Raw genomic sequence first — 12,446 nt, 5'->3', positions numbered from 1 at the left:
ACCGTGTAAACAGGTCCACAGAACAAAACAGCGTAGAGGTTTAGGGCACAGGCTTTGGAGTAAGATAGGCTTGAATTCCTGCTGTACCACTTAGTAGCAGCCACATTCTCTCTGACAGGATTCCCAGTCTCTCTAAGCTTTGGTGTCCTCTAAAATAGGGTTAAGAAGTAGGTCTTACCTGGGTGGCTGTGGGCTCAGGTGGGATCATGGAAAGCACTTAGCCCAGTGGCAGGTATGTCAAGAGCTCAGTTACAGCTCAGTGTGACAAGTAGAGGTGGGTCAGCTGGGTCTGCTTTTCCCCAGAATGTGCAAGTTTGGGAGTGGAGCAGGCTTGTGTGACCCCTAGAAGGACGAAATAATCTCTTCAAGGGAAGATAATCTTGAAAGCCATTTCATACATCCTTTACTTTGCCCCAAAGGCAAATAGGGTATCAACTTCAAAGGCAATTTAGGATAGAGGGATAAGGCTTTTACTGCTAGTAAAAGGGGAGACTACATGATGGAGATTAACCCGACTGTGTTGCTGTGTGAGAGTCACAGCCGCTTCCCAGCTTCTGCTTTTTACCTTTTCTCCACTCCTCCCTGTACCAGGCCCGCCCACTTCCCCAGCCAAGGAGAGTAATGCAGCCAGTTTCCCCCAGTCGGCTACTGACTTGGCACTGCTACAGGAACAGCGGAAGGAGACCTTTGCCTTGAGAGCAAGTTAAAATACGTCTGACTTCTCTGAAAGCCCCTTCCTGGCCCTCAGGGTAGGGCAGGACTCAGTTCCCATAGGCAGCATTTCCTCAGACTTAACAAAGCCTGCACTAGCAGGTAGGGTCCAGAGCACGGAGCTGTGTTGTAGGCTCAGCCCCAAATACCTCTGGCCAGGCAGCAGAAGGCCTCTGCCGCTGACACACCGCCCAGTAAGCTTTTAGCAGGGGTCAGCAAGACGTCCTTTCACTCCTTTGTGCCTGCGTCTTCTGCTTGATACGAGGCGGTGTCCTGTCGTCAGTGGGGTTTGTTCTGTGAGTTGGTAGAGCTGCTAACTGTAAACGCTCCCACAAGCTATAGCCACAAATAGCTTGACCTTTTCGCTTCCCTGGCCCCAACCATAGAAGAACAGTTGGGTACCCATTTAGTACAGAGGATGCTCTAAAGCCCTGGGATAGGATTTTTACTCCCAAGAACTTAAGTTTGGTAGTGGAAGTGGGGTTTCAAATGTCTGGTTCCAAAGGCTAAGGCCTTGACCCAAAGCTAAGAGAGCAAAGACCCCTAGATGGTATGAAGGACGGTGCCCTTGGGGCTCCAGAGACCAGAGCTCAGCTCTTGGCCCTGCCACTCCTAGCTGTAGCATCAGGCCACTAGGCCTCACTGGAGTCTCATTTAGGAAAGAGGATGGTACAAAAATTGACCTCACAAGGCCTCCCCAGCTCTACTGTTTTCTAAGTAGAGTCAAATGCAGAATCCTATTGTGATTCTGAATTGTGGGGAGGGCAGGTTATTTCCACTCCAGGGAATGAGCAACTGGATCGGTTTTGTTGCTGAATCAGGGCATTGAGGTTTCTCAGGCCCAGGCCTGGCTCTAGCCTAGCCAAGCCCTTCCTGGGCCAGGATTACTACCTTGACTCAACCAAGTCAAGTTTGAGTCCCCTCTAAACTCAAGTATTCCCACAAGATTGGAATCATTTTTCCTAAGGTTGGAGCATTAGTCTATGGGCTTCTTAGGAAAGCAGGGTAAGTTTACTGTGGACTGACATTCCCAATAAAATGGTCCCCTCGCCCTGCCAAACAAAAAAAAATAGAGCCCCTGTTTTGGCAGTGCTCAATGAGGCCAGCTGGCGAGAGAAAAGTAGAATCACAGAAACGCACTAGCATCCGCCTGCTTTAATTTCACAAGATGAGGCTGAGCAGTGAATTACTCACCTGAGGTCACACAGCTTCTCAGTGGCTGAGCTGCGACCATAACCCAAGTCTGCCACCCAGGGCAGTGTCTTCACTGCTATGGATAGGAAGCCCAGGGGCCTCATTAACAGCACGCATTGACAAGACTGAGGTGAACCGTCACGAGCTTTAATAGACTTGGATGGATTGTGCCCGCCACAGCAGACTGACTTGGGGACGCCCCAGGGCTCCAGCTTCTGTAGTCCAACATGGCCAGTTCTCTTGGACGAGTTCCTGCCTCGCCCTTCAAAGGCACCAGCTGGCCTAGGAGAACTATACAATGGCTTTATTGTATGTACAACTCATTAGCAGAGAGCCACTCTGCGGTGGCTCCCTGACCCAGCCTGAGGCAACCAAAGCCGGTGGACTGTTTTTAATTTTACATAGCGATACTTAATCTTCAGGCGGCAAGGGTGTGGGTGGGTGTATGTCAAAGGCCACTTTTGAGAATACACGAAAGTTAAATACAACCTTGTCCCACCTCAAAAATAAATGCACATATGCTCCAGCTCTTGCATACAATTTCCAGGGGATCATGGGTTGAAAAAAGTCAGCTAAAGGACTCTTGCACTAGTGCTTTCACGTGCTACTGTCTGTTCAGCAAAGAGAAAACCCAGCAAGCCTGCTTCACAGGCTTCCTCCTCCCTCTCCTCTGTGCTCAACCAGACCCCACAGAGCCTTCAAGGACAGGGTGGCAGCCCTTCCTCCTTAGGTCTGGTGGACAGAGGAACTTTTCCCCCTCTTTGTTTCTCCTCATTGTATTAGATGGTTATCATGTCTTCTAGGAGCTTCCCAACCTTCCAGGGTACAGGCAAATCCAACACACCTGCAGGAGCTCCTCAAAGGCACCCACATTCTTCTACAATCATATCTTTATGATGGTCTAGAAGGACTCGGCCATTGTCCACGTACAGCATACTCAAGGGCTTGGTCTTCACTGGGGCACAGCAGGTGGAAGGGACTCGGTGGGGTTGGTACCGTTTCAGCAGACTCTGTGAAAGGGAGGACAGGGGGGTCAATTCACATCCCAGTGGTGAGGTCAGAATGGTGTCATTTCTGGGTAAAGGGTGAAAAAGTTACAGAGAGTTAAAATCAGTTTCTGGGGGCAAAAATAGAAAATTCTTTTCATAAAGGAATCAGAATGCCAAAACATCATCAACTCTAATATCTAAAATAACTCTTTTTTTAAACAGCCTTTAAACAGAAGATTCTAAAAGCTGTATCTGGGTAGAGCAGTAGGTAACATATGTTCTCCTATTGTTCTAGTCTAGAGTGAATACCAACTTCAAAAATATTCCAAGAAACTCCTGGTTTAGTTCCAGAAATATGAAGCAGAAGAGAGTCATGCGGAAATTCTTGTGGGATTTGCTTTGTTGCCCAGAGAAGGGCAAACAGAGTCAACGGGAGAAAAGGTAACAAGCCCTTGGCATTTTGGAACTGGGCCCTGTCCCTGTGGTCCAGTGGTGGCTTTTCAGATCAGTGTTAGATTTGGTGACTGGGACTGTCTGGGTCTCTGGTTCCCTGTGATCGTGCTGCAGGTAGGCTGGTGGACAGAAGTGGGGCCTGGGAGAGACTCAGGAGGGCCTGTGCCCCGGACAGGTCCTCTAGGATACCAGCCCCCACCACTGCCTCTCTCTCATGAGCTCAGCTCACATTCTCCCCAGAGCCTCTGGACCCTGCCTGAGGCTTGGCATGGAGGATGTACTACATACAGGTCCAAGAGATTCTCAGTCTAGGCTTCATAGAGTGAAAATAAAAACACTTTGATCCCGTGTGACCTTTGAGAGCAGGTCAGGACCACCATATATAAGCTCTGTTCTCTGCTTTCTCCACCTCATTTTCCTTCCATTCCTCTCCCTCCACCACCTTCTAGACCATAGGCTGATTAGTGGCACCTGGTGGTAGTCTCTGGCTTTATTACTCCTGCAAAATGTGTCCAACTCCTGTTTTTAGGCAGCAAAAGTACAGTGGCTGGAACAGTATTCTCTCTACCTTGGCCTCATAAACGCGGCCCCCATTGCATCAATGAGTTACAGACTTCTAGTAATGGTAAGACAACATTATACCTGTTAGCTGCTAACTATTGATACTACACATGTGGTATGCATATCATCTCATGTAACCCTAGAAGTATGGCATTGCTATCCCCATTTTACAGGTGAGGAGACTGAGGCTCAGAGAGAGTAAGCAACTTGATCAATATCACATAGCTAATGAATAGGATTCAAACCCAGGCCTGTCTATTCCCAGACCCCAAATTCTGAACTTCCTTTCCTAGAATGTCAGGGCAGTGGGAGGAACTGAGACCCTCCAGTCTACATGCCCCACCCCTAATTTTATGACAGAAGGAAAAAGTCCCAGGAAAGCAGTGTGTTCAGGGTCACCTGACAAGGCATGACTCCATGTAGGCTCTCTGAGGATGTTATCATTGGTCATCTCTATATCCTTAAAACCTGTTACAGAACCTGGCACATTGTAGGTGCTCGAATAACTGTGCGTGAATGAACACAGTAACCTAACAGCAAAGCCAGGGTCCTGATCTGGTAGTAAGGACAATTCTCCCCCACAGCTTACTGCCTCCCCTCCCCAGGCCTCGGCATCACACCTGGATGTATGCGTGGTTGGTTGGATGGAACTCTTCCCCCACGGGGTTAGGACACTCGCCCTCACAGCGATAGGCATTGTACTGCTTGGGGTAGATGATCCAGGAGCCCCATCCGATCAGGTTGAAGTCCACCTGGAACTTGACCTTCCGACACAGTTGGTTTCTGTCCTGCAAGTGATATCGACGGTGCCTCCTGCCCCTCTCCCGGGAGAGCTGTCCCTCCTGGACCCGCCAGGAGCTCTCAGCTTCCCACAATAGAGTGGAGCCCCCCAGCCGCCTCCGCTCCGGGGAGAGGTTGGAATAGAGCATGAGGAGCACATTGGTGACAGGTGGTGTGGGAGGCCGCCGCCAACACTCTCCAGCCAAACTGGACATCTGCTCCCTCAGCTCCCCAGGGTGCTTCAGCCACTTGGAGAGTGGCCTGGTCACCTCTAGGACCATGCTGCCCGAGGAAAAGGTAACCTGGGACAGAGTGACAGTGAACAGGTCCATTCGAAGACGTTCTAGGCAGTTGGGTGGGTCCTTATCCTCATTCAGCTTTGGCTGGTGGAAAACCTCAATTGAGAGTGGGACGTCAGGAGGAAGGGCCACAGGGCTGGACAGCTGCAGCCGGAGCTCGGCCCATGCCAGATCCTCTTCTTGGCCCAGGAAGGAGAAGTCAAAAGCAAAGGTCCAGTTCTGCCCATCCATCTCCACATCTGGGTGAGAAAAAGCCAGAAGGAAGCAGGTGAGTGGGGGCCTCCTGCAGCCTCAGTTGGTGTAACAACAGCCATAGCTCATGACTGAGCCCTTACCTTATATGAATCGTCACCCTAACCCTATGAGCTGGGCATGTTATTGAACCCATTTTAGAGATGAGAAAAATTGAGTCTCAGGTTAAATTACCTGCGTGAGGTGTCATTCTTGGAAGGTGGCAAAGCCAAGAATAAGCCCAACTGCAAAGCCCAACCTCCAAATCACTGTTCTGCTGCTCCCCCTCAAGACACTCCAGAGAACAATTGGTAAAAATTGGATGAGTTCGTCTCCTTCTCCCTTCTCCCCTCACACATGCAATCTAAGGACAAGCCCTGAGCTTTCTGACAGAAATCCTGGGCTTCCACCCACCCTGTGTCCCGCTTGCCAGGCTTTGTCTTCTCATTGGAAAGGGTGGCCTGTTTTACAGCACAATGAGGTCGATTCACAGATCATAAGGGTTGGAGCTCCCAGGGAGGCATAGGCAACGGAAGCCAAAGACTGGTCACCCCTTCCCCCACCAATTCCTAAAGACAGAGGCAGACACATCAAGAGTTCTTGGCAACCTTACAAATAGGTTTCTAAAGACATTCTAAGCTTGACTGTGCACTGACCTTGCACTTTTCCACCCAGTGGTCTCTCCTACCTACCTGCAGGGCGCTCACCCTTTCCCACTCTAGATCATCCACACACCAGGGCAGACACAGCAAGCACACACCCAAGACAATGAAACCCATACTGAATGAAAAGGAATGGGGAAGCACATTCCATTCATTTTAGTCCTGGACTAATTTGGTCTGATGTCTGGGAATAGCACATATTGGTGGATTTTTCAGGTCAGCTAAAAGTGATCTGTAACTTTTTTCAAGCCCAGTTTCATCTTTGCAGTGGGAATAGTAATGCCCTACCCTTCCCTGCATTGTCATGAGGACCCAGGGAAATGAAGATGTTTGAAGGTCTATTGCTAAATAAAAGGCAGAGGATATTCATTAGAAATAAAAACAGTAACCCTTTGGCGAATCAATCCCGAAGGTAGTGATCTCTGACTTAGGTCCACTCTGGGCAGACCACATAAGAGTTTTGTTTTTTTGGTTCTTTGTCTCATAGAACATCTTTGGTCAGATAGTAAGTGGATTTCTCTGGGAAGTCCAGCCTGCATTAGAAGGGCGTAATTCCCAGCTTCAGCATCCTGAAGCTTCTCCCAGCCCATCCCTAGATGTTCTTTTTCACTTAATTTCCACTTCCCTTCTCATTAGCACCTGCAGGAGGCAATAACCGGCCCCTGACTAGCAACTCCCCAGAGGTGTGGGGAGGAGGCTGACACCACCCACTGCCCTTCGCAGCACCACCCCGTGACATGTAGCAACTCCTCTACAGCTCCGCCTATACCAGGACTTAAAACACACTATCTCAAGTATCCACAAATGGCTTTTTAGAGGAAGGCATTCCAGCTCAGTGTTTAAGAGGAGGGGCCTGGTGTCTCCCATGATGGATCAAGTTCTGCCACTTGCTGCCACACTGGGCAGCCAGCTTTCTCTGGGCCTCAGTTTCCCTCTGGGTAAAAGGGAGATGGTAATAGTATCCACCTCACAGGGGTGTTGAGATTTACTGAGATAATGTGTGTAAAGTGCTTTGCCCAGCACAACCACCAAAGTGCAATAAATGGCCATCATCAACTGCCGCCTCATTATTACCCAAGTCCAAGTTAGAAATGAAGATGTCCAGGCAGTGAGGGACCTGGACCGGGGAACAAAGTCATCTGCTGCTGGGATGGCAGTGTGGATGCAGGGGCAGGGAGGAGGATACTCCTTTCTGCTGGAAGAGTCTGAGACCCCACTACCCTACCCGCAGCCAAGGGCTCCCCAGGTCACAGTGCTAACAGGTTCTCTTAGATCTGGCTCTGGTTCATCTTAGAATAATGGGGGGGGGGGGTCTAATCTTTGAGGGTCACCAATGCCTGATAAAAGCCAAGAATGCTCTCCCCAGAAAAACTGCATTTCCTACTAACACAATAAATGTGATTTGGGGGTGGTTATAAGAAGGGTTCATGGACACCCTGAAACCCATCCACAGACTGAATGCAGATTTGGCCACATGGGCCCCAGCGAAATCTCTACCCACTTCCAATTCTAAAGAAGGAAGTGGTTGGGCTCATGATCTTGGGTTCCTTTCCCCTCAAACAGGGTGTTGAGTTAGAGTCAGGGACTCTGTAGAAAAAGAGGGTGAGTATGACACCGAGTTCCCACCCTACATTATTATAAATTATGAGGGTAATTACCATTAACTGCTTCCCTCATGCCAAGTGTTTTATAAGCCTTGTCTCCTTAAATCCTCCCCACCTTTATCACCATTTTGCAGATGAAGAAACTAAGGTCCAAGGTGAAGATGGTTAAACAGTGAAAGACACAGGACAGGGATGCAAACCTGATTTGGTTAGATTCCAACACCCATTTCCCCTTATCCTGTGCAGCTTACAAATAAACCCAAGATGGAAAGGTACCACACTCACACAAATGAGGTAGAAAGAAAGCCGGGCACTTTATTTTTACAAAAGGGGAGACTAGAAAAGTCAGCTGATACGCCAGGGACACATGGGGAATTGGGAAGCAGGGTTTGAGGGACCAGAGCCCAGTTTCCCAGACTCCCAGACTGTCAAATCACCACAAACCTTCCAGAACTCTCTGGAAGGAGGGAGTGAATTGGAAAAGTGCGCCTCCCACTCTTTGCTCATCCACCTACCCCCCCCAACCCCAACTTTCTGGCAGGGCAGAGCACTCCAGTAATTTTCAAATTGCTCCGCCCCCCGGGTGTCCCTAGTCTGACTAGTCCCCAGATGACCCTTCCGGAGAGGGTCACTGGCCGTCTGACCCCAGACGCGGCTGGCCAGGGAGCTAGGAGCCCCCACCCCCAGATCACAAGGGGCCGGCGGGTGGCCGTCAAATCAGATTATCGGATGTGGATTTCGCCCGAACTCCGGGGGAGGGCCGTCTGGCCCGGCAGGCAGAGAGAGGTGCAGGCAGGCAGGGGCCACCCCGGGCTCTAGGATGTGGATTGCCCGGAGTAGAGGAGCCCCGCGGGAAGGGCTCCCTCTTCTCAACGTCTACGTGCGCCCAGTGCCCAGAACGCACGCTGTCTCATCCTCGCGGGTGATACTCTCAAGGTCACCATGGGAGTGACCTCGCCCGCTCCAAATCTAGGCCCCGAACCCGGTGTCGTCCGGGACACTGACACCTACCCTGCCTGGGCTGGATGACCCAAGCCTGCCGCAGTTCTCGATTTCGGGGCATTTCCTCTCTAATCACGAATTTCTGAAACCTAATCCCTGATGTTACATGCTTGATACCCTATTTCGAACCTCAGTCTCAGCCTGAGACACTCCCAACGCCAGACCCCGGGGCCCGTTCACCCTCACTCGCGAAAAGAAAAAAAAAAAAAAATTGACAAGACAAAATAATTGTAGCAATAATAACGACCATGTACTACTATGCCTGGTTTTGTGCTAAGCGTTCTATGTGCGTTGTCCGTAGCCCTCGCCAGTCCAATAAGGGAGGCACTATTATCCCTATGCTACAGATGTGCAAACCGAGGCGCCCGGAGATTACAGTAGTTTAAGACGGCACAGATAAGCAGTGGCACAATCAGTCTTCCACCCTATAGTCCCGCGCTTTACCCACCCTAAACAAGACCAGAACGCAGAGGTCTCAGTCCGGGACACACCCCGGGTGCCACCAACCCTGTCTCCCGAGCCAAGGCAGACGCCGAGACACCGTCAGCCCCAGCCTCTGAACGTGCCCTTCAAGCGTGCGGATACGTTTTCAATGGCACGTCCCCGGCACAGTGCCGCAGCCTCTGCCGCTCCAGCGCTCTCCCGGAGTCCCGCGCGGGAGCGCCCAAGGCGCCCCGGGGGTCCAGCCGAGCCGGGCGGGGCGGGGCGGGGCGGGGCAGCCTACCTTGCGCCTGCAGGCTACGTATGATGTCCGCCCGGAGCAGCGGTTCGCGGTACAGGCTCAGCATATAAGCAAGAGGGGATGGCGACGAGGGCTGCCCCCACGTTCGAGGGGGCACCGGGGGTACCATCGTGGCGCCCGCCTGGTGGAGAGCCCACCAGGCGTGCAGGAGGAACAACGGCAGGCTGTGGGCGTGCATGGTGGGGTGGCGGGGCCCGAGGCCAGCCTCCGTCCCTTATATCCTGGGCCTTCGCGGGCGCCCCGCCCCTGCCCTTCCTCCCTAGGGGAAGCTTTCAGGTCGGATAACACCCCCCAGCCCAGCCCCCGTCACCGGGGGTGGCCCCCAGAGGGACCACCTGCTGGGGGCGAGTGAGACCTGAGCCTGGTAGGGAGGAGACCTGAAAAATTGGAGGAGCTGTTAGGTCCAGGGACCGTCTAGTTCGCCCAGTCTGGACACCCTGGCACTCTGCTACTTACTCCAGGCTTTTTTTCCAAGACTCAGCTGGCTTGTCGCCGGCGAACTCCCAGGTCAGAAGGATGTCTTCCTTACTCTCCCCCACCTGGGGTCCCTGCCCTTTCCTCTTCCTCCAGGTTCCAAATAGATGTCTGGCTCAACCAGGAGCAGATAGAGAATGAAAGCTGTGGCTCCTGGAGGCTCTCGGGCAGGGTGCAGCCCCACACTGGCCTGGGAGGCTTCAGCCCAGCCTGGCACCGTGCAGCCTTCCAGGACACCGTCCAGATGGCCTCTGGGAGCAACCCCCGCCTTATACGGCAGGGCCTGTCTGGAGAGCTAGCCTCTGAAAAAATACTGGGTACTGGGAATTGCTGGAACAAAAAAGATGAGTGCCAGACGAAGGTCCATGGGGACCTGCTTCAAATACTGAAGCTCTCTCCTGGAGAAAACAGAGGACAGGAGTGACCAGGATGAAGGACAGACTTCTCCACTGGAAAAGGAAGTGCTCAGAAGCTGGAGTCGAGGGCATAGCTAACGGGGTGAGTGGAGCGCCTGTGGTGGTATCAGGGTCTTCCTTCACAGGTTCACATCACCCCAAGCGTTTCAGGAAAAAGGTGTTGCCTGTGTCATCCATGTCCTGCAGTCCCTGCCTCCCCTGGCAGTTACCCTGGAGACCTGGGTTTCAGCTCACCCAGGACCTCTCACTTTCCTCTCTCTGGGCCCTGCTTTCCTCACCTACACAAGAGTGGTCCTTGTCTGGCCTCCCTTCAGGTGCAAAGTCAGGTTGAAGCTGAAATTACCTTTAAAGAAATGTAAATCTCTGCCCCTTGTTCAGGCCCCAGCTATTTTCTGCAACACTGGAGGGCTCGTTATGCCCCCGCCTTCGCCCCCCAGTCCTTTCCTAGCCCTGACGTGCACATTAGCAGCTGGCCAGCATTTACCGAAACACTACGTGCCAGGCACACCTAGGCTTCTTTCACAGGATGCCTCCAGCTCCAAAGAACCACACGCTCAGCCCTGAGCAGGTGTTATTGGAAGGAGGCCCAGCAGACTCAGCTAGGAGCTCCAAACCCGTGTCCAGGTGGAAGCCGGCCCAGCCAGCAGGAAGGGGCCTTGCCTAGGAGAGATGTGGGTTGTAGACCTGTGCCGACCACGGGACCGGGACAATATGCTCAGCCAGACGACTGTTAGTTCCTTCTAAAGCTGGGGACTGTCTTGTTCATCGTGCTCTCCCTCCAGTACATATCGTGGTTGGGACCCAAAGTATCTTGGCTGAGTAAATTAATCAATGAATGGCACTATGTCTGGACTTGCCTGAAGAAAAGTATCACCTGGGGTGTATGTTAAACTACTGATTGCTGAGTCTCAATCCAGGCCTTTAGCATTCGAATTTGGAGAGAGACCTTGGTAATCTACATATTTAACCAGTACCCCTATGATTCTTATCAGACAACTTTGAGAACCTGGGTGAGCTCGGGTCTAGTTACAGCTTGGAACCCACCTCTCTGCGTTCAGTTTCCTCATCTGTAAACCATGACTGGAGATACTTCCTTCCATGAAGATTAAATAAAACAAATGCTAAAATGCTTTGCAAGTGCTTAAAACCTGGTGTTTTTGTAAAGCCTTAAGCATACAGATTATTATGGGTGCGCAGTGGTTGTCATTCAACTTCCCCAGCCTGGGGGCTTGCAGCCTGGGGCTTGTCAGTCCCGGCCCTCTGCATCAGACCCCTCCCCAGAGGCAGAAGGTGCCCTCACCCAGGCTATGAATATATAAATAAAAAACAATGAGAGATTGTGGTTAGACAGAGGCATAGGGGTCAGCCTTCCCCCAAACCTACATGTCCTGGAATCCAGGGGGTCCCTGTTTAAACAGGGGCATTCAGAAGGTAGTAGCCTTATCCACCAGGATTAGGGAAGGAACAAAACAGATGACCTCCTTCCCGTACTGGACCAGAAGCTTCTTGAAATTAAGCTTTATTCATTCTGTGTCCCTCCTACTATGTGGCATATAGTAGGAGCTCAGTAAATATTTCAATTAAAATGACTGATAATAACAATAGCTAACGCTTATTGAGCGCCTAATGCAGTAGGCATTCTGGTAATCACTGCATTGATTTTATTATCATCCCCACTTCAGGGATGAGAAAACAGAGGCTCAGAGGGAACCTGGTAACTTGCTCAAGGCCACACATTTACAAGTGAAAACAGCCAGTATGTGAAGTGTACTGCTTGTTACCCAAACCCATGCTGATAGCCTTCTGGCTTCCCCATAGATGAGAGGATGGACATGGGCCTTGTCCTAAGACTTAAAAAAAAAAAAACAACTCTCAAATAAAGTCTTGCTTTTCCCAGGGTCCGGGAGCAGCAGACACATCTCATTTCTGATGTGTATTGGCCCAAAGCCCTTTGGGGACCTGCTCTCTGACCAGCAAGAGGGACTCTGTCAAAGCCCATTCATCATTGAACTTTCTCCAGCTGGGGCGGTCTTCAGGACGGAGGCTAACAGTCATTCTTTTCATTTTTAAAAGGTACTTGTTCATCCAGGATCTGTTTCCTGCAAGAAGGACCAGAAGTGCCTTCTTCCCAGGAGGGGAATGACACCTTCTCGCTTCCCCTGCCCCAGACAGACTGACCGACAGATTACCTGACCTGGGAGATAACCTTTCAGGGCCAACCCAGCTGGCTGGAGAGTGGGGAGCAAAGTCCCTCGAAGTTCTCGAATGCTTTCCATTGGGCCGTTCTGGACCCTTCCTCCACGTGAGCAACGATATGCAGGGTTAAGT

General features: G+C 51.4%; 1 protein-coding gene across 3 annotated transcripts; it reads right to left on the bottom strand.

Annotated features, from left to right (window-relative positions):
• Positions 1 to 46: 46 nt before the first annotated feature.
• On the bottom strand, positions 47 to 12,019 carry NODAL (nodal growth differentiation factor). 3 transcript variants are annotated; one of them, XM_082424567.1, is made up of 3 exons: positions 9,685 to 12,019; positions 4,529 to 5,226; positions 47 to 2,915 (listed from the first exon to the last, which is right to left on the bottom strand). In XM_082424567.1, exons 2-3 carry the CDS (start codon positions 5,216 to 5,218, stop codon positions 2,763 to 2,765), a joined length of 843 nt encoding a protein of 280 aa, XP_082280693.1. In that variant the 5' UTR covers positions 5,219 to 5,226; positions 9,685 to 12,019; the 3' UTR covers positions 47 to 2,762. The 3 variants fall into 3 exon arrangements, with proteins under 3 accessions (XP_082280693.1, XP_082280692.1, XP_082280694.1); XM_082424566.1 differs by lacking the exon at positions 9,685 to 12,019 and adding an exon at positions 9,211 to 9,669; XM_082424568.1 differs by lacking the exon at positions 9,685 to 12,019 and adding an exon at positions 5,911 to 9,128.
• Positions 12,020 to 12,446: the final 427 nt, after the last annotated feature.

This window comes from Balaenoptera physalus, assembly GCF_965194825.1.
Source record: "Balaenoptera physalus genome assembly, chromosome: 14".
Taxonomy (NCBI): Eukaryota; Metazoa; Chordata; class Mammalia; order Artiodactyla; family Balaenopteridae; genus Balaenoptera; species Balaenoptera physalus.
Note: the sequence above shows the minus strand (reverse complement) of the source record. Positions and strands in the feature narration are given on the sequence as shown.